Here is a 22,434-nt window from a genome sequence, read left to right as displayed (position 1 = left end):
TCCATTAATAAATTACACCAAAATAATTTAGAATATGATTTCATCTAATAAATTTAATAATTTAACGAATCACGCCGATAATTTAATTTATATAATTATTTTATAGTTAAAATATATATATTTTTTTAATAGGCTTATGGATTTTGCAGCTTCTTCTAGAACCCCACCAGAGCTGACTAAGTCTGATCGTGTCTATTTTGTCAACCGGCGGCCCCATGTTTTCCCTCAAACACGCGGGCCTGCTCTTACTGTGTGCCCCACTGCACCCAGAATTCAAAACTGAATAGTGAATTTGGTATTACGCAATGAAAAATTATAATTTCTCATTATTATTAAAATAATAATAATATTTACGGTAATAGAAGTTCTAGTTTCTGCATTTAAGAAAAAATAAAATAAAATAAAAAATAAATTAAGACACACATTATGAGTCGCACACTTTACCTAAAAGGCCTACTAAAATGTAGTATCAAGATTAGATGATTGAGATTGTGTCACGTCACATATTTTTAATTAATCTTAATTGTTAGGCCTTCATACACAAATTGTTAAAAAGTCAAGGATCAATAAATAAACCGTAGATTGTAATAATTTGACACCAGTCGTTTAAAAAAAATAAAAAGAATGATAAGTTATTTTTCAATCTTTATTATTGATACCAACAAGAGTGGTAGTTTAGTAGTCCATCAATTTATTAATGGTACTAAATCTTATGGTTGAATCTCACAACGGAAAGCGTTCAGGATTAATGGTAATTTATTAGTTCATAGATCATTGATATCCTCATGGGATTGGAATTAGGCTATAACTCAAGTCTGACTTATAGGGAGTGCATGCGGTTCTTGCCATCTAGACCCTTTCTCTCTAGCTCTCTAACGAATTAGGTGCTATTATGGTCACTTCTTGGTTAAGTAAACCATTTTTGATCGCCCCTTCAACCTTTATTTTGTGAAGGAAAAAAAAAAAAATCTTGATATATTTTGGTGACAATAATGCTTGCCACATTCCCTCATTTTCAAAGCTAGTTGTTGAAGCCATCGAGAAAAAGCTACCAAATTCAGTATCGGTTGCGTAATTTTTTTGAAAAGAAATTATTTGTGTTAATTATTTTTTAAAAAAAAAATACTAAAAACAAATATACACAAACATTTTTTTTTAAAAAAAAAAATACTGATCGATACACAATTTTTGGTGGAAGTATCATTTTCTTTTTCAAAGTATGACTCCCAAATTTGGAAATTAAAGCCAATCCAGATTAGCCCTCTTGTTTGACAATTTGGAAAGCACTACTAATAATCGAATTAGTAACAATTTGACAATCTAGTTCGCTGACAAGGCAACAAAGACTATTCCACTATGATGTTGTTGATTGAAATTTATTATTTTAAATGTCGTTATTGCCAGCACAGCACTAAGAATATAGCCGACTCCGATTTGAAAGAAATCACAATCTATAGAAAAGCAGTCAAAAGCAATTAATTCAATACTTTACACAAATAGCAATATTTTCATTAAATATCATATAAAAAATAATATCATTTTACAAAAATAAAAAATTCTCTTTGCTGTGAAATGTATTGTTTGTATCATACATCCTTCATAGTAAAAATTGCCAGGAGTGTGTCGTGTATAATACTAATTAAGAATGTTACAAACAAGCAAAACCAAAATTACTACCAGCGTATACAAAATTTGTGTCGGAAACGAGAAGAAAAAAGTCTCGGGAATCAAACATCTCAATCCATATTTTCGGATCATAAAGAAGCATCAAAATTCACATCTGTTTCCGGTAACCAGCCGCTACCCTGTATGAAGGATTCCACAGTGAATTTCCCGGCCTCATCTGCGGTTAGAGAGGGCTGGAAACCAGCCCATTTGACCCTTTGGTCTACAGTCGATCCAGGCCCAGTGTTTTGGTACTCTGCATAGAAAATGGTGCTGGGCGGCTCAACACCGGAGAGCCATTCCTTCCAGCCCAACGGATTCAAGAATGCCCCAATTTCAGACTTCATGATGACAGTGGTGGAGTAGACTTTCCATGGCCTACCAAGGTATGTTGGAGCTGTGAGATTATCCAGCGGAGAGAAGAAGCATTTTTGGATCGAGATGCCAGTGTTCTGATTCGGGTCTTTCTTTCCCTGAGCCGTGATGGTGTTGAATTGGTTTCGTAAGGGCTGCCTCGGCTGTATATTGCAGTTCTGGAACACCACGGCCGCATTGCCAAAGATGAAGTCGATGGTGCCAGTAATGTCACAGTCACGGTAGAACTGACGATTTGAGTGGGCGTAGAGGGTGTCCTGGAAGCCATTGAATGAGCACCGGTAGAACACCGAGCGGTCGGAGCCAGACCGGAGTGCGACTGCCTGGTGCTTTTCAGCACCTGCAGTGTTAATGAATCCCATATCTTTTGCAAAGAAGCCCTTCCCTGCAACAGCTGTGCTCAACATCACATACTCTCTGGTTAGTACTCCTTACTCAGGCTCGTGCCCAAAAAGAGAAAAAGGGTATTAATGTGAAACAAATGGTAGTAATCAAGAAACTGACTTTTATGATCACTACAAGTGAAGGAACCCACCCAGCCCGAAAATATCAAAACATAAACATTCAGATAATACCCAATCAAAAGTGATCAAGTAGGGATATAGTAAGAGCAAATGGAGGTGGGGTATCAACTATCCACACAACACAAACATGGAATCTATATTCTAATCGAATTTCAAGATCGTTGTCCTCTTTTGCGGCAAAGCAAAGTTGGTACCGAATTTTTAGGTAAGAGTACTAATGGCGCATCCAATTCACATGGTTACTCGTAAACCATGTGGCTTTCTCCTCGTTCACCATATCGATCGGCCCCCTCAGGACCCCACTCACGGGTTTCCTTCTGACTAAGCTGAGAGTTTCACATGGGCGCACGGGTTCTAACTTCTCTATCAAATTGCTCTCATTCTGGGCCCCAATGCTTGTAATTTTAGTTTTACCTACATAATTCTTATAAATGAAATCCTATTTCTTTAGTAGTGTTAAAATGGTGATATTATTTAGAGGACAACCCAATTAAATTAAGACAATAATGTTGTAGGGATAAGACAGATAGAAACGTACCGAAAGTGGCGGTGGAGAAGGTGGGAGTGCCGTCCACAAAGTTCAAGCTGCCGGAGACTATGGTCTTCGTCTTCCCATCCCCATACATCATCACATTCCACTTGTTCTTGTCCAATATCACATTCTCCAAATACTTTCCTTCCTTTACATGAATCACAAATCTCGTTTCGCTTTTCTTTGGCACCGCCGCCACCGCTGCTTTGATTGTCGTGTAGTCCCCGCTCCCGTCCTTTGCCACAGTCACATGCGCCGTCGCGTTGGATTTCTCCAGTAATCTCCTTTCACCCGAGTTAACCCAATCCGGAAATTTCCCTCCGAACCCAAGCAGCCTCCTCTGATGTATCGGAGTGTTGAAGTTGGCTAGTAAACTTAGAATCTTGGTCACAATGGCCAAACTATTGCTGGAAAACTCGGTGGAGTTCTGAATGGCGGTCTTCACGTTTTCGAGAAGTGTGGAGTTGATTTCTTGGAGTGCGTCCAAGCAGGTTTCTTGGTCGGTGATGGTGGTGCTCAGCCACGTCTTCACATCACTGATGTTCGCCGACGACAAGAGCTTCTCACCCTGATGACCAACTTCCACGGATGATATCGAGTCATTGAGACGGTCCACCGCATCTTCGAAAAGTCCTTGGCAGACGATTAGAGCATCTCTTACTCTAGTATCGTTGGTCCCAGCAATGAGCTTGGCGGGTAATTTGTCGGCGAGCTCGGAGAGCTCTTTGATGGCGACGCGCAAAGAGAGCTTGAAGAGGACCTCTGGGTCGGTGGTGTTGGTGGTGTCCAGGGAGGAGATGCTGGAGTAGCACGAGCTCGGATACTGAGTCACGCCGCACATCGCTTTTAGTGACGCGGCGGGATTCAACTGGGTCGCCGGAGCAGGGCTAGATATGTGCGATGAGTTGTTACGCCTGTGTATCAAAATCCCGGCAACAGCACCTATGATCACCGTCAACAAGACGATGGTAGAGATGACGAGGATGAAGAGACGCCTGCGCGTCCTTTTCCGGAAGGCCTGCTCTTCAAGCTCATCTACCTTGCCATAGCCCTTGAAGGACTTGATTGGATCATCCATATTAATTAATTTTCGTCAGGCGATTGAGAAGTGAAGACTGAAGAGATTTCTTTGTGGTTTTCTAGCAGCTAGCTAGCCAGGAGGCCTTAAAGGTAAAGTGGGTGGTAGAGGGCTAAAAAGGAAAGGATGGAGGGTAATCAGGGAGCTTCGGGTTGGTTGAGATGTCTTTTTAGAAGACAGAATCTATTGCTTCGATGCTTCTGGTTTAAGAAATTTACACATAATCACTAACAAAATTACAAAGTAAACATCATGAATCATATGCTGTTGGTCCACGTACGTTATCGGCCATCTCCCTGTTATGATTAATAGGACAAGATTTTATTTTTTATTTTTTAAAAGAGTGGAGACTGGGGAGGGTGGCAAGTGTAGTTTCTCTCTTTACGCGTGACCACAACGCCCTCACTTGTAGTAATATATTCGATTTGAGTCATAACTATTGATTTCAAGTGGCGTCTGTCACGACAACTCTACCAAGATGCCAGCAAGAAAAGGCTCCTAAGGTTTTGGTTCTCAAATTTCACCAAGGCAAGTCGTTTCTAACTTGTGACTTCAGACAAACGAGAGAAAAAACGATCTCCTAATATCGGCCAATCGGACTACCACCTTGATAGTGACAATATGTGATTTATAAAAAAAGTAGTGTTACGTATAATTTTAGGTATATAAGTCTTGTATATTTTTTTTAAAAAAATATAGAGTCTATTGTTAAAAGAAATTGAATTTTTCAAGTGGGTTATGCATGTATCTACATTTTTTTTTTTTAAAAGCACGTGTGACTTATTCTAATAGTCAACTGTTTACTATTCTCTTTTCTAAATAATTGAAAAATAAAACAGTAAGTAAAAAAATGACTAATAGCCTCATTTGAGGCTGTACGATTCAATTCAACATTTTATTGGTTTGATTGTGTCATATATCTATAATTCAAATGCACAATACTAATCTTCCCGTTGAAGGCTCTTTCTAGAATTTTTTTTTTCTTTTTTTACTTTGTGATTAGGGAAGTATTTTTAATACTTTTGTGAATTTTTTTATTTTTTAAAAATAGTTAAAAAATGTTAAAAAAATATACGTAAAAAAAGAAAAAAAAAAAAGAAAACATATAAAGTACACAAGCCGGAGCCCCCAGCTGTAGCTCAGTGTTACTCAAATCAGATAGTATCTATGTAATTATCAAATTTATTTTATAAAATAATCTTATTTAATTGTATTTTTTATAAATTAAATTTTATCGGAATAATTAAATTAAGTTCTGATAAGGGGGTAAAGTATCCTAATTGAATACCCGGTTGCCCTGGCCCAGCAATATCGGGATGATAATTATGTACTAAATCTCACTTTGTCATTCAGATCTAGTAATCAGAGAGAGATACCAATAGTCAGACGACCATTTGCAGCATCAGCGCCAATGGTGGTGCGTAATTGGCTAACTCTCTCTCTCTCTCTCTCCCCGAAACCGGTAATTGCGCCAATAAATCCTGTAAAGAGAAGCATGTTTCCGTGAAAACATAGGTGACACGATTTCAGCCATCTTTTTTTTCAAACAACAATTACTAATAAAATGTTGTGTAGACAGACAGGGAGAGAACGTGGTCGGTCATCAACAAAGGTCCCAATAAAAGAATTCGATTCCAAAAGGCAAGATCCTCGTTCCTCTGTCAAGATCAAAACTTACTTCACTTCATCTCAATTTATATCATCTTATTATTATAACTTTTTTAAATTTTCATATAAAATATAATAAACAATTCAATATTTTCAAATTTTAAAACAATTTTTCCAAATTCACATATAAAATATAATAAATAATTTAACTTTTTTTATACTATTTACAAACCATTTCAATCCATCTCAATTCATTTCTAAATACGAACTACTCCAATTAAACTCAAGATTCAAGATTTACACCACCCAACAAAAAAAAAATTAATAATAATAATAATAATAATCGGGTCGGGTAATATCCAAATCAGTTCGGATTTGTTGTTTTTATTTTTTTATTTTTTTATTTTTCAGAAGTTGCAAACTGAGATATGCCATTTTCAGGTAGGGTGAACAGTCCTGCGTGGATGGCTCTATTTTAATTGTTTTCATAAACCTGAGCATGCCAATTTTATTTCTTATTTTCAAAATAATATATCACGAAAATACATAAGATCTTCTCAAATGGCAAAATGCGCTCGATCGAGCTAATTAGCAATGAAAATTTGAAAGTGACACTCTGGCTATGCCCGACGGAGGACAATTCATGATGTCGGGCGGACCTTCGCATGCACTAATTCTTACGTTAAATAATCGAATTTATAGCAAGCCTTGCTACTTCTACTACCCTTATTGGCACCACAGGCACAACGAAAACACAGGCTTTGGATCAAAGTCCAAGAGAAAATGGGAAACCGGTGGATCCCAACCAGCTACTACCAGCAATGAAGCTTCCTGGAGTGTAAGCTTGGGCCTCGGTAGCGCTGGTGATTACCTTGAACCCTTTCCATGTCACCCTGTTCGCGGTTCCAGAGCCAGCCCCGGTGTTCTGATACTCCCCATAGAACAGCGTGTTAAGGGCAAAAGTCCCGCTCCACTCGTGCCATCCGGTAGGGTTGATTACATCGCTTATCGCAGTCTGCATGATGACGGTCCTAGAGTACTCCTTCCATGGCCGGCCGAGATACGTGGGGAAGCTACTCTGAACGGGTTTCAGATCAGAAGTGGCTCCGATTCTGCTCTTCTGGATCACGATTCCAGTGTTCTGATTGGGGTCGGTTCGGCCTTGGGCTGTCACCATGTTCTTTTGGCCAGAATTCGGGCGCCGTGCGTGAATGTCGCAGTCTTGTAGCACGGCGGCGGCATTGCCGAAGATGAAATCGACCGTGCCGGCCACAAGGCAGCCCACGTAAAATTGACGGTTTGAGTGGACGTAAAGAGTGTCTTGGTACGCAAGCATGTCGCATCGGTAGAATGCTGAGAGGTCAGCACCTACACGGAGAGCTACGGCTTGGTGCTTTGAAGGACCGGCCGTGTTTTGGAAGGTTATGTCACGTGCTAGGAATCCCTCTCCGACCGCGGCTGCAACAACATGCATGGAAACGTGATTAATTTATGTAAATCGATCCAGTTTATATATGAGATATTAATGAAGCAGATATATATATATGATCATATAAATCATAAAAAACTAGATATATGAACATGTGCTTTCAACTGCATCGATCATAAATGGTATCTACGTACGGCCCCATGCATTCAAGAGCTGTCAGATGATGCTTATCCTCTAACATGTGCTTTCAACTGCATCGATCATAAATATTTCTAATATTCATTGACGCATCATGCATCGTCAGACTAGATTGTGACTGCATGCTCATCTTGGGAGAACCAGGGATTAGGGATAAAGCATCAAAGCACCCCCAGATCAGTTCAATGGCGTGGCCGTTCCCGTTGTAATCGGACTCCGGAAGAGGCCAATTAAGGGCAAAGCTGGACAAATTGTTCCGTGAAGAGAGCTAGAGCTGATGACATGTTTGGATTCAGAATTGACGTTCAAAGATTTTTACAAATTATTTCATTTTCAAACAGTCTGAAATCATCTAAAACACAACCTCATGTTCTGTCCAATATTCATGTGTAAACAGCTTTTCAAAAATTATATAAATTTTTAATAAATTATAAAACCTAATATTATTGACGTGACAACATACAGTACTTTGCATAAAAATTTGAAAGTCAAATTAGATGTTAATGAGTGTTACCTTGTGATATTTTAAGTCTAAAATTCTACTAAAGATTTCAAAATTTCCAAAAAAGAAAAATAAAAAAGGGAGTTCCCTTGAAGACGGTCGGCTTTTGGATAAAATATTTTCCACTCTAATAAGTTTAAATTATAATCAAGTAATTTTTATTAATTATCCAAACATCTTATTCTAATGTCAGAATTAAACATTAAAAACTAATGCAAAACTTGATCAACTCTCAAGTGTGAACTGGGAAGTAGGGAAGTAAACAGCGGTCCGGTTTTCCCAGAATAAATTATTAGAATGAAAGGTCGAGGAAGCTGCATGCTAGCTTGTTTCCTGATGATGTTAGGAAAAGTCCAAATACTATACCTGTGCAAAGTGAAAGCAATTACCAATGGCCAACTGTAAAGCAAAGCACGCTTGCGAGCGACACTCCAGCATGTTCGGTATTTGGATTGCAGATAGTCTAAAAGTAATTCGAGAAGACAATGTAAGTACCGTAGAACAAAGCTTCGTACCTTTGTTTTTTGGTAAATTATGTTTTATTACACGCAACAGATCAGACTGTTTTCTTCGTAAACGTGTGACGGCATCAATGGATAAGTGTTCCTTCATGTATGACCAGTTTTGATTACTGACTAAACTATACATATATATACATTACTTGTGGTGCATGTTCAACGAGAGAGTTGAATGGGAGATATATATCTCTGTCCCCTTCGTCTGTCACGACATTAATTATCGGAACGATAATTCATTGAACTTTTTGTTCTGTTTTTTTCCTTTTTTTCAATCAAAGCCCATGTGCTAGCTCTTCAATTCTTGTGGGCATCAATATGCTATATGGGTGGGGACCCACCGCTGGGAGCCCGCTGAAGCTGACGCATTTAATATTTTTTAAAAAATAAAAAAAAATTCATAATATTATTAAAAAATACTTATTTAATCATAAAGTTTAAAAAAAAAAACTAAAAACAAAATAAAAAATTACCAGCGGAGCTCCCAGCGGGAGCCCCCAACGGTGAGCATAGCATTTCTCTATGCTATATTGAAGTTAATAGATATGAGTAATTTGACCCCTAGCTAGAATTATATCCATACTGTGTCCTCATTCATTTCCTTTTGTCTAGTTGGTGGGGTTTCCGGATGCTGCCATTACGTGCATTATTCTGCACCAAAGGGCAGCCAGCAGGTGGTGGTACCTCGACCCACCATTTTTTAAAGCTTTTAGAAATTCGAAAAGGCAAGCAATAGAAATGAATAAATATTTTAATCATAAAAATAAACTTATAAATTAATTTAATTTAATATATCCTATAAAATTATGTCAAAGATATATTTTTATAAGATTTTTTTATTCCTACCGACACTTATAATTTATCATAGAGATTTTTAATTAACTAAAAAGGTAATAAGCAGTGGGCCTTTTGGCATTAATCTCACTGAGACACTGACCCTCCAGTTCTGGCACTGACCTAGTACCCATCGTCATTAAATGGTAGCAAACGCCAAAACATACGCAACTCATCCCAAATTGCGCCCTTTTTTCCCTACCTTATCCATATACTAAGATTTGTCCAATATATAATTACGTACCAATTACCTAAAATTATTAAAAATGGAGCCCACTGCCAGCCAATCACAGCATATTCCCTTACGATACTATAGCCATATACAGATTATTCAAATAAATTAAAATCCTGATGAACAGCTTAGAAATTTGAACAAAAGAAATTAACGATAAGTAATTAATGAAGGAGGGAGAAGAATGGGCATACGTACCTACTGTGGCAGAGTTGAAGGTGGTGCTTCCATCCACCACGTTTCTGCTTGCTGTGATGATGGTGGTCGTTCTCCCATCTCCCAGAAACATGATGTTCTTCTTCTTTTTTGTCACGTCCACATTTTCCCTGTATACCCCCGCCTTGATCCTGATCACGTACCTCGTGTTACTGTTATCCGGTGCGGCTGCCACTGCCGCCGACACAGTTGTGTAGTCGCCACTGCCATCTGCAGCCACCACCACGTTCGGTGTCACGGAAGATGATTGCAGAAGCCGCCTGTCCGCTGCCGACATCCACTCCGGCCACTTAATTTCATCCGCATCGACCTCCTTAAGCTTCCGATTCGCCGTCTTACTCTCGTTGGCTATGTCGGTATCTGTCATGTTCTTGATCATGGCCAGCGCATTGCTACACAGACGTTCTACATAGATCTCACCTGCTAGCAAAGCCTCCCGGACGTGTTTATCGGCTTTATCGTGCGAGAACCCGTCTAGGCAAGTTTCCTGGTTGGTTATTGCAGAGCTAATCAGGGTTTTGAGGTCATCAGCATGGAGGGACACAGATTTTTTGTTGGGGTACTCGTGGAGTTCTTCCACGGCCTTGTGGAGCTCGTCCAGAGTTTCATCAATGATCTCCAGGCAATCATGAAGAGCGGTCTTTTCGCGCTTGGTGAGATTCTTCCTGGTTTTGATCAGCTTCTTTACGGCCAAGTAGTTGTGTTTGACTGCTTCTTTCGTGAGGTTCAAAGACGCTTCTATGACGTCCCTTTTGCTGGACAATTTTGCGGTTGCGCCGGGGACGGAGGCAAGAGACGAGAAGCATAAATCAGGGTACAATGTGCTGCTACATGAGCTTTTAAGTATGGCATGGGAAGCCGAGAGGTCGCCGTCGTCGGAATTCTTTCGGGAATTAACTCCGGCGACGATGCCAACAATAGCAGCAGCAAGCAAGAGAGTTGCGAAAAGAGCCCAGAAGAGCTTCTTGTTTCTCTTGGCGACGGAAATGTGGTTGACGGATAGCCATTTCTCCGACAAGAGTTCCTTGACCTCAGTCATTATGGGCGGGCGGAAATGGTCTGACGGTAAAGAGCTGAAAGAGCTACCTAGTGGGACGGAAGTACTGGAAGGATGTGACTTTATATAAAGAAGCGATGGGCACAGTCAAGGAGTTGATTCGGGTTTCGTTTGTTTTTTGAAATGAGGTGTGATATACTATATTAAATTTAAAAAATTAAATAAAATATTATAAAAATATATTTTTTAATATTATTTTTATTTTAAAATTTTAAAAAATTAAATTATTTATTTTATTTTATATTAAAATTTAAAAAAATTATAATAATAAAATAAAATGAGATAAGATATTTTCTGAAAATAAAATAAACTACGGTTGAAATGTAATTTTATCTTCTTATTCCATGTGCTGTTGAGTTCAGTGATTTGTATTAGGCGCGTTCGGATATAATAAGTTTCATTTTATTTATTGATTATTATTATTATTTTTAAATTTGTATATAAAATATTTAAATAATTTAATATTTTTAAATTTTAAAATAATAATAATATTAAAAATAATATTTTATTAATATTTTATTTAACTTTTATTTTTTTTTCAACTTATTTTTTCTCAACTCAATACCTAAATTGCACATAAATCTTTTGAATAATAATATTTTTTAAATTTCATTTTTTTTATAAGTAAAATTTAAATTTCATTTAAATATGTTTGAATGAATTAAGTAAGTTAAAATAAATTTAACTTTTTTACATAAAATTAAAAAAATAATTTGTTTGATCAATAATTAATTTAAAATAAATTAATTAAGTTGATTTTAACAAATAAACACGACCTAAAGTCTTAATTTTTAAAAAAAATTTAATTTTGTGATAAAATTTATAACAATTTTAATATTTTTTAAACTTGATCTAATAACTTTTCATTTGGTCAATAAAGTCTCTTTATAACTCAATCATCTACACCTAAATTACTATATATATATATATATTAAATTGCTATTAAATTAATATTTAAATAGGGAAAACAATGGCGCACAATTTGGACGTACGTCCGCGTGGCAACCCCTTGACGAGACCTTATTTTATTGTGTTTTTCTGATCTGTAACAATGGCATCAACCGACCTTATTGTAAATTAAAACACTGCAAATTACGTATGTCTGTCTTTTTTGTTGCCCGGATAACTGTAGTAGTCTGGCATTACTGTCACGCATCTTCCCAGCGTCATTGCCCTATCTATGCGATCTTTTTTTCAAGTTATGGTCCCAGATTTTATTTTACCTTTTTTTAAAACATTATCATCAATAGGACTGAAAAGGATGGATGAAATCACCACACTTTAAAGTGAGGAGTAATTTATTATTTATAGCAATTTATATATCGTATGAAATAATTATATATCAATTACAATTAATATGAAATGTAAGAATGAAAAATATATACAAAACAATCTCTTAGAATTAAGGTCTGAACTAAGTCACATATGGCAAGCCTTAGATTAAGGCAGAATATCCTCAACACCCGCTGTAAGTTGAGCGTCAAATTGGAATAGAAGTGAAGTTTGGATCTGAAAAAGTCAAAAAGTGGTCAATGAATACTTTTGATGAAGATGTCGGCAACTTGTAGGTGAGAGGGAATATACTGGGTGCAAAGTTTGCCAGCAATAACAAGTTTTCAAAGGAAATGGTAACCTAACTCAACATGCTTGGCCCGCTTATGAGAAACAGGGTTGGAACTCAAAAAAATGGTACTTTTGTTATCGCATAAAAGAAGAGGTTGTTGTGGAATGGAGACCTTTATATCATGAAGGAGATGCGTAAGCCAAAGTAGTTCAACTGTAGTGTGCACAAGAGCATGATACTCAGATTCACAACTAGAGCGGGAGATAGTAGGTTGCTTCTTGGCACTCCAAGAAACCAAGTTGTCACCAAAATAAAAAGAGTAGCCAGAGATAGAACGACGAGTGTCAGGGCAGCCTGCCTAATCTACATTAGAATAAGCAACTAAAGCACTAGGAGTAACAGATGGGCGAAAATGAAGGGTGCCCTTGACATAACGAAGAATACGCTTAACAGCAAGAAAATGATCCTCTATTGGAGCGTGGAGAAACTGGCTAATAGAATTGACAGCATGGGCAAGGTCGGGCCGTGTAATGGTCAAATACTGGAGGGCACCGATGAGAGACTTATAGAGAGTGGGATCCGAAAAATGTGTACCATCAGTAGATAGGTGTTGCGCAACAACCATGGGGGTGTGGACCGGTTTGCTGTCAAGTAACTGAGCTGAAGTAAGAATATCTCTTGCATACTTTAGCTAACTGATGAAGAGACTATTTGCAGTTGTTGAAACTTCAAGACCAATAAAGTAATTGAGAGGGCCCAAATCTTTAGTGGCAAACTCAAAATCGAGCTTGCAAGTGAAGCTGTTGAGAAGAGATGAATTGTTGCTAGTAACAATAATATCATCAACATAAAAAAGCAAATAGATTATGCTAGACTGCTTATGGAAAATAAAAAGAGAAATGTCAGCACGACTGCAGGAAAATCCAAGTTGAACAAGAAACGAGCTGAAACGTTGAAACCAGGCACGAGGTGCTTGTTTGAGACCGTAAAGGGCTTTCTTCAACTGACATACACGATTAGGAAAGCGATGATCAATGTACCCAGGAGGTTGCTCTATATAAACATTTTCAGTGAGAGTACCATTGAGAAATGTATTCTTGACATCAAGTTGGCGAAAAAGGTCATCTGTTGATGACGACAATAGAAAGCACAACATGAACAATGGTAGTCTTGATAACAGGGCTAAAAGTGTTAGTATAATCAAGATCAGGTACTTGTCTTTGGCAACAAGGCGAGCTTTGAGATGCTCAACGGACCCATCAGACAAATATTTGGTCCAAAACACCCATTTGGAACCCACAATATTTATGTCAGCGGGTCGCGAGACCAAAATCCAAGTGTGGTTATTTTGCAAGGCACGAACTTCGTCATCCATAGCTGCAAGCTAAACAGGATTTATAGCTGCAAGCTAAACAGGATTTTTAGCAGCTTTGAATCCTTTAGGCTCAGTAGATACAAGCAGAGCAGAAAGAAGACCAGAGAATCCCAAAACACCAATATTTGCTGGATGAAGAGATTTAAAAATACCAACTTTAGATCGTGTGAGCATAGGGTGAGAACCCAACGGGAATGCTGGAGTGGGAGTGAGATTTGTAATGTGAGGTCAGTGGCAAACTCAACAGGAGGCGAGCTCGGGGCCGGGTGCGGCGAAGAAGGACTTGCAAGAGAGTCAGTAGCCTGCAAAGACTCATTCACTGGGTTTATACAAATAGCACACGGGCTAGATCCGGATGGAGTAATGGGTGGGGAATGGTGCTTGGGAGAAAAGGGAGGGGTTTCGATATGGAGCATGTTACATTCCAAAAAATTGGAAAAGTGGAAAGAGGATATGGGCTGAGACTGAGATTTATCTAGAAAGGAAAAATGATTTTCATCAAACTGGGCATGTCGGGTGATATATAGCCTAGAGGTGGTGGGATCAAGACAACGAAAACCTTTATACGAGAGACTATAATCCAGAAATGCACGGAATGCTACGTGAGGAAAATTTGTTAGGCATATAATCGCGCATGCAAAGATAAACACGAAAACCAAATGGATGAAAAATTGAATAATTAGGAAAGGAATGATAGAGAAGCTCAAAAAGTGACTTACCTCCAAGAAGTGGTGTGGGCAATCAGTTGATGATGTAAGCTGCAGTGCTGAATGCGTCAACCCAGAAGCGGGGAGAAAGGTGAGAGTGAAAAAGAAGAGTCAGACCTGTCTCGGTAACATGACGATGTTTCTTTTCAGCGCGACCATTTTGAGCAGGTGTGTATGGACAAGAGAGTTGATTATGGATACTAGAAGTGCGAAGGTGATCTTTGAAAAGATGACTAGTGAATTCGGCACCGCCATCGCTTTGAAAATTTTTTATACAAGCAGAATGTTGATTTTTCACAAATGTTTGAAATTGGCGGAAAACATCATAAAAGTCATATTTTAATTTCAAAGGATATAACCAAGTGAAACGAGAAAAATCATCAATGAAGAGAACGTAGTAGGCAAAACCTAAGGTGGATTTGACGGGGGAAGGACCCCATATATCACAATGAATTAAATCCAACATATTAGACGATCGCCGTTCATTACGTGAATAAGGCAAACGATGATTTTTCGCTGCATGTACCGCACGGTTTTGGAGAAGGCAATAAAGATATAAGAAAAAGATGACTGTTTTTATTTAAAAAATAAATAACATTCACATATACAAGGCGAGCATGCCATAAATCATATGAAACATGAAGAGATTTATTTTTAAGAACAGAAATAAAAGTTGAATGTCCACCCTCCAGCACATATAAGTCGCCATCTCTTTTACCGGTTGCCACCACCCTTCCTGTTTGACGATTCTGGATGGTGAAAATATTATTAGTAAATGTAGCAGATAACAGAAAATCAGAGGTTAATTTACTAATGGATAAAAGATTTTTAGTGAGATGAGGAACAACCAAAACATCAAGTAAATGAATATTTGGATTTGGAGAAATAATACCCGTATGAGTTATGGGTAGAGAAGCATTATTCCCTACAATTACATAATTCTTACCTGTGTAAGTATTTGAGTGATCCAAAATAGATGGGTCGGTGGTCATGAGGGCCGAAGCCCCAATATCCAAGTACCAATATGGGGTTTCACTTTCAGAGATAGAGCAAGAGTGATTGAAGGCCTCGGCAAGGTGAGCAGAAGACTTATGGCGTGCATATCACTGGTTGCAGCAATCGGCATAGTGTCCTTCAGTGCGGCAAATTTGGTAGCGAGGAGGGGCGACGCCCATGACCAAAGGAGCTGCGTCCATGGCCGTGATTGGAAGAAGAGTGGCCATTGTTGCGTCCGCGTTGGGTGCGAGAGGAATTTCCTCTCTGGTTCGCATGATCATGGCTTCGGTTGGTGGCTGTGAACGCTGCTGAAGATGAACCCGAAGACTCAAGAGATTTTTGAAAGAGCTCAAAGCTCTCAACTTTTGTAATTAAATCAGCAAAACAAGGGAGGGGCGTAACAGCCATCTGCGCAATGGAGAAGGAAGAAAATCAGAGCCAAGACCTTAGAAAAACCAATGTACCTTATCGACGTCGTCGACTAGACAACCAATTGCATGAAGCTGGTCACAGATTGCCTTGAAGGCACGGGCATACACAGTGACAGATCGAGCACCGCGCTTCATCAACTGAAGATCATTTTTTAGACGAATTTCTCGAGCCTTGGAGCGGTAACTGAAGGAGTTTTCCAAGGCGAGCCAGACCTCTCGAGAGGTGGAGAGACCAACGACCTCAGCCATAGTTTCCTCGGTTAGGGAGGAGAGGAAAAGGCTGAGTAGTCATTTGTCAATGACTTTCCACGTCAGGTGTTTGGGATTAGGAGTCTGTGAAGTGGCTGGGTCAAACCGTGGGGGAGACTGAAGGGTTCCATCGACATAGCCTAGTAATTATTGGCTTTCAAGAAGGGGAATAAGTTGGATTTTCCATAAGAAATAGTTGGTAGAGGAAAGCTTGATGGTTACCATGTGAATCATGGTGTTGAAAGGGATAAGGGTGGGCTCAGCAGCCATAGGAAAAGATGAAGGGAGGGATCGATGGATGTTAATCCGTATGAGCTCTGATACCATGAGAAGGTTTGATGAAACCACCACACTTTGAAACACTTTGAAGTGGTGAGTAATTTGTCATTTATAACAATTTATATATCGTATGGAATAATTACATATCAATTACAATTAATATGAAATGTAAGAATAGAAAGTATATACAAAGCAATCTCCTAGAATTAAGGTCTGAATTAAGTCACATATGGCAAGCCTTAGATTAAGGCAGAGTATCCTCAACATCATCTAATATGTTATAAATGATAAGAGAAAAATAAATCAAAGGTGGTATCAATCACACAGGATACAAATTTACGTGATCGCGTGTCTACGTCCATGAAATTATAGAGATGATATACGGATACATGCAACGATTGTACAATAGAATAATATAATATATATATATATATATTAAAATTTAGGTCTTGTTTGGATAGTGAGAGTTTTTCATCTTATCTCATATTATCAATACAAAATTTTCAAATTCTTATACAAAATATAATAATAATTCAACTTTTTAAAATCTCAAAACAATAATAATATTAAAAAATAATATTCTAATAATATTTTATTCAAATTTCATCTAAAGTCATCTCATCTCGTCTCATCTTACTATCAAAATTGTACCTTAATTAGCGGGTTAGGCCTGATAAAAAATTCAAAACAGGCAAAAAAGACTTCTTTGAAAATTTATCAAAAAATTCACATAAATTCTTGTCGTATAAGATTATCAACTGGATCAATACAAACAAAATCATACTCCAAATAAATAATCACATTCAAGAGCACGATGCTTTAAACATGCAATAAGACTAGAAATAAGAACCAATTAATTAAATATAAGTTACAACTATGACATAACTATATATAATATCACTCTTTCTATTCTATTAATGGATATATTAAGACAAGGAGGAAATGCTCTACCAAAAAAAAAAAAAAAAAAAAAAAAAGGAGGAAAAGCCCTATAAATATTTAAAACGAGAGAGTAAACAAGGATTCGTAGAAAACGAGAAAAACAAGAGGGGGGAGTGTTGGTCAGGGAAGTTAACCGAAGACAGTGAAGAGGTTGACTGAATGTTCATAATTGCAACACTGCTTCACATTAAAGACACGAAACCTGTGTTAAGATTTTGAGTGTCGACAAGAAATATAAAAATTATGGAAAAAATTAAAAATTAAATACAAATGGTACAAAGCCTTTAGCAATAGCAGAACGTCGTGAAAGTCTTTTCTTGCAATACCTTTTTCGAAAGTGATTATATAAAAGTCAATTAATTATATATTAAATTATAAATTTATTTTTATTATAAAATAAATCTAATATATTATACGAAATTATATTAATTTATAAATTTATTTTTGAAAAATTTTAGACATAAACTCTACACTGCTCATATCACTTAAAAATATGTGATTTTATTATTTTATTATTATATTTTATAAAATATAAAATATAAAATATGAAGATAAAAAAATAAAATTATTTATTTTTTAAGTAATATATAGAATATAAAATTTCTATGTAACGTAACTCTTCTATTTATAGTTCTAACAATTTGATTTCTTTCACATACCAATATTATCTATTATCAAAGCTTGATGGTCACTTCTCAGACTGTTGAATAAGCAATACGCACCGTCCGTTGAATGCCACCAATTTTGGGCAATTAATCTGTAGGCGTCTCCTCCGGTTGTTTAAACTTTTTTTTTTAATTATTTATTTCCAGTCAGAAGTTAATAATTGGTAGGTGCTTGAATATTGCATGTCTCCACCGCCAATCTCGCTTTATAAAATGCTTAATTCAATAATTTATAAGTTTATAACATTGTGAATATTGTCATTTCCGTCTAATTTTTTGCCAGGTGGACCCATGAAATCTCCATTTCGGAGACCCTTTTGCGCACGAAATTGACATGACTACCACAAGTTAAATGAAACGGTGCACATGGGCTAGGTGTTAGATCCTCACGTCGAGTTATCTTTAGAGATGTCGCATATGTCCTAGTCATAATCGGGACATGCCCCTTGGCTAGCCTACAAGCATGCATTGGCTCGTGTCATGACAGGCACGAGACTCCTAGTATGCATGCATGCCTTGGCTTGCACGATGGCACGCACAGGACATCTAGCATGCGGGCCAGCGAGGTTAGTGACCTTGGCTGCCTGGCATGCACACTCCTATGCGCGCAGACATGTGCCGCATGCCCATGTGCGCGGCATTGCAGCACATGCCCTTGCGCATTTCCATGCACCGCGTGGCCCTGCGCTCGCCCAAGTGCTGCAAGGCCATGCGTTGCACAGCTCCCATGCGCAGTGTAGCATTGTCAACGCCCAAGCCTCCAGCCTAGGCCATGCCACTCAGTAGCACGCCCCAGCCCACCTGCTACACACCAGCAAGGTTAGTGGCATGCCCGTGAGGGCATGCCATCCAATGCACGGCTCCAGTCCGTACCTTGCAGGCAAGGCCAGTGGCATGCCCACCAGGCATGCCATCCAGCACATGGCTACAGCCTATGCCTTGCAGCCTCAATGCCCAAGCCACCAGCTTAGGCCATGCAGCTAGTGCCCAGGCTACCAGCCTCGGCCATGCAGCGCACACACATGGCTCACCATCAGCAAGCCATGCCATGTCACCTAGACATGGACTAGCCCAAAAACCACCATGCACCATTCTAGCCTACCATGGGCCATGCATGCCACGACCAAACTTGGTCCATGCCACTATCTTATTATTTTATTTATTTATTTATTTTCAAATAACCTATTGGGGTTTCCAACTTGTATTGCTTATAAATAGGACATCATTCACTTACTTTAGAATATTTTGGCAAATACCCTAGAGGGAGGATTATTGTTTGAGAGATCATAAACGGTACCTTTGCACTTGGACTTTTTGGATAAAATTCGTGAATCGCAAATAGAGGATTACACCTTGCAATTCATTCAGTAGGTGTAATTCATTTATCTTGTTCTTGCAACTTGGTGTAATTCGTGAATCCAAGTTGTGGTTATCATTGTTTTTATCATTTGATCAATATATGAGATTTATTTAACACTTGTGCAATCCGTGAATAATTTGTTGAATTATTATCATTTTGTTCATTCAAGTTCTTAAGTATTTTTGTTTTTGTTCTTGAGTGTTCATCTTTGTGTTCTTAGTGTTCTTCATTCTAATTGCTCTTCCAATCCATAATCTTGACTAACCCTAGTGTTTGTTACTTTCCATAAATTGTTTGCCTTATCAAACCTTACCCTAGCCGAAACACATTATCTTTGCTAATTCAAATTTAAATTTCGGCAACCATTTGCCTTATTTGAATTGCCCTAGCCGCCCACTCCCATTTCCATATTAGTGTTCTTATAATTTAGGAACCCTAATTGCTCCATCTTATTCCCTATAGCCAACCATATACAATTCCCATTTGAGTTCCAAGATTTTAGGAAACTTTCCTAAAATCACTCAACTACCTAACTTGTCCAACCCTAGCCGCCCATCACCAAAACCCTAATTTCAAACCCTAGCCATCCATCATCAACATCCAAACCCTAAACCTAATTCCCAAGTGGCGCCAACCCTAGTTCCTCACTAGTGTCGTGCACCCCCTACACCATTGTAGTCCATACACTATCACCATTTTCCCACCATTCCATACACCAATTGTAGCCTAAACACATAACCTCATCTTACCAAAGTGGTCATCTTGGCCACCATTGTTCGAGAATCAAGCAAAAGAGGAACGAAGATTCGGTCATCACAAGGAGAGCCTTGGCGTGGAGATCATAGTGTTTAGGGACTTGATTGAGGACAACGTCGCAACCTCTTTTGCCTGGTCTTTATTTATGGATGCTGAAGCTGGTTTTTCATGGAGAACATTGGGTTCTTGGCATCTCCTCCCCTAACGGAATTGAAAGCCTTCTCAACCATAAGCCCATCGCCTTCATTATGAGAAATACCCCGAATGGTACCGTCAAGTACTGGAGGAGGAGGAGACGCAGAGAATATCGGTGTGCCTCAGCCGCTCGAGTGCTTACAGGGCAATCCTACACCGCCATTTCTGTCGAAGACGTTCGACCTCATGGAAGACCCGGGGCTCGACCCGATCATATCATGGGGCGTCAGCAGAGAGAGTTTCGTGGTGTGGGACCCGGTGGACTTGCAAGACTGGTCTTTCCTCTGAATTTCAAGCACAACAATTTCTCTAGTTTTGTTTGCCAGTTTAATGCTTATGTGGGTATTACGGTAACACCGCCTGTAATGGTTGGTGTGATCTGTATGTAAAATGTTTTTACCTGTTTTCTGTTTTCAATTGTATTTTTCTCTTCTTTGTTTTTAGTAGTTTGTTTTTCTTTTATCTAATGTTTACTTTGTAATTAGGTGTGCAACTGGATTCAAATTGTAAATAATCGCCTTTTAAATGTGTGGGCTTTCCTATCTCTGGAGGATTTGCTATTGTACTTTTGTTAGTTCTTAATTCGTTGTATCGGATTTTGGATTGGACTAGTTTCTGTTGTATAATTTATAATATCTTGCATTTAAATTATTTATCTTATTGTTTGTACTTGGTACCGTTGAAATGATGAAGATGCAATATTCTTGTGATCTCTTATTAATATTTTCTGAAATGATGGAGTTTGTGTACTGGTGAAATTATCTAAGAAAAATGTTATCTTGAGGTGTACTTTCTAAGGATCGTGTTCATGTAGACTTTAATTATCTTTTTATGAAACTAATATGGTGAAGCCTGAAGGTCTTAGTAATGGTAAAAGGTCATTCCCTTCATCGGCTCATAATTAGGGTTAAGGGGTGGCATGCTCTAATCTTCATTCTGCCTACAAAGAACATCTTCCCCTCATGTGTACCAGAGTGGGGTGTTCTTCTTCTGCAGGTAGAATTTCAGGTTTATTGCACCCACTTGTTTTTGTCCAAGTTAGTCAAGATATTGCACATTATCATCTGACCCATGTTTTTTGTGTTTAGGGAAGTTGATTTTATGATTTTACAGATTATATTATAAAGCAATTCGGCATCTTCTACCCATGAAAATTGATAGCTTTAGATTTTATTGTGTGATGAACTACTGTATTACAGTGCTAATCATCAAAACTCTGTTATTTTCTAGACTTCTATGTTTTCCTCATTCATTTTAAAAATCAATTTGGTTACTCTATTTAGGGGTTCCACAAGATTGATACTAACAGGTGGGAGTTTGCCAGATCAGAGGTCAGTGCTGGTGGCGAGAGAAACATGTGAAGACAGTTGGAGATGTGCTAGTGGCGGAGACGTGCCGGCGGAGACGAGAAATGGTGCACTGGTTCGTGAGCGCAACACAAGCTGAAGCTTCTTCGTGGTTCTCTTCCTGCGAGAGAGACGTGCGATGCGAAAACGTTTGGAGAGGAGGCGTGCAAGCAGAGATTGGCCAGCGAAGACGTAGGTGCACTGGTTCATGAGCAGAGACCAAGCTTCTTCTTCGTGCGTTCTATTCTCTTCCTTTCAAGCTCTCAGTATTTTTTTTTTTGTAAGGCCACGTGAGCAAGGGTGCGCAATGTGTCCTCCAAATGGACTACTTGCAGCAGAATTGGATTGAAAAAACCTTTGACTGCTTCCTATCCCGTGTAGCACTGTTTATCAGGGCCGGTTTTCCCGACCCGGTTTGAAATTTATCCGGATTCTGGATACGGGTAATCCGGGCCGGTATAAACCTAAGTCCACCTGGACCGAATACCGGATTTTAAATCCGGAACCGGGTCTTTTAAAAAAAAAAATCGAAGGATCAAAACAACCCGGTTTCTCCTCTGGACTTCATCACTTCATCTCCCAGATTCTCCCTTGCGCCGCAGCTCTCAACCTCTCTCTCTGTCATCTCCTCTGCGCCTCTCTCTCTCTCTCTCTCTCGCTCTCGCTCAAGTCTCACTCAGGCACAGCAGCACTGCAGCACAGAAATACCGAGAGGCTTAGGGTCTGTAACGTCATCCAAAACCGCATTTAGACTTTCTTGAATTCTTCTGTCAATTGCTTCTGTATCGTTAATTATGGTTGGGG

General features: G+C 38.5%; 1 protein-coding gene across 1 annotated transcript; it reads right to left on the bottom strand.

Annotated features, from left to right (window-relative positions):
* Nucleotides 1-1,538: 1,538 nt before the first annotated feature.
* LOC121247441 lies at nt 1,539-10,845 on the bottom strand. The gene is made up of 4 exons (XM_041145789.1): nt 9,691-10,845; nt 6,552-7,240; nt 3,103-4,189; nt 1,539-2,434 (listed from the first exon to the last, which is right to left on the bottom strand). Exons 1-4 carry the CDS (start codon nt 10,745-10,747, stop codon nt 1,755-1,757), a joined length of 3,513 nt encoding a protein of 1,170 aa, XP_041001723.1. The 5' UTR covers nt 10,748-10,845; the 3' UTR covers nt 1,539-1,754.
* Nucleotides 10,846-22,434: the final 11,589 nt, after the last annotated feature.

Source organism: Juglans microcarpa x Juglans regia, chromosome 1S (genome assembly GCF_004785595.1).
Source record: "Juglans microcarpa x Juglans regia isolate MS1-56 chromosome 1S, Jm3101_v1.0, whole genome shotgun sequence".
In the NCBI taxonomy this organism is placed as follows: Eukaryota; Viridiplantae; Streptophyta; class Magnoliopsida; order Fagales; family Juglandaceae; genus Juglans; species Juglans microcarpa x Juglans regia.
The sequence above is the reverse complement of the archived record's forward strand: the minus strand, read 5'-3'. Positions and strand labels throughout refer to the sequence as shown.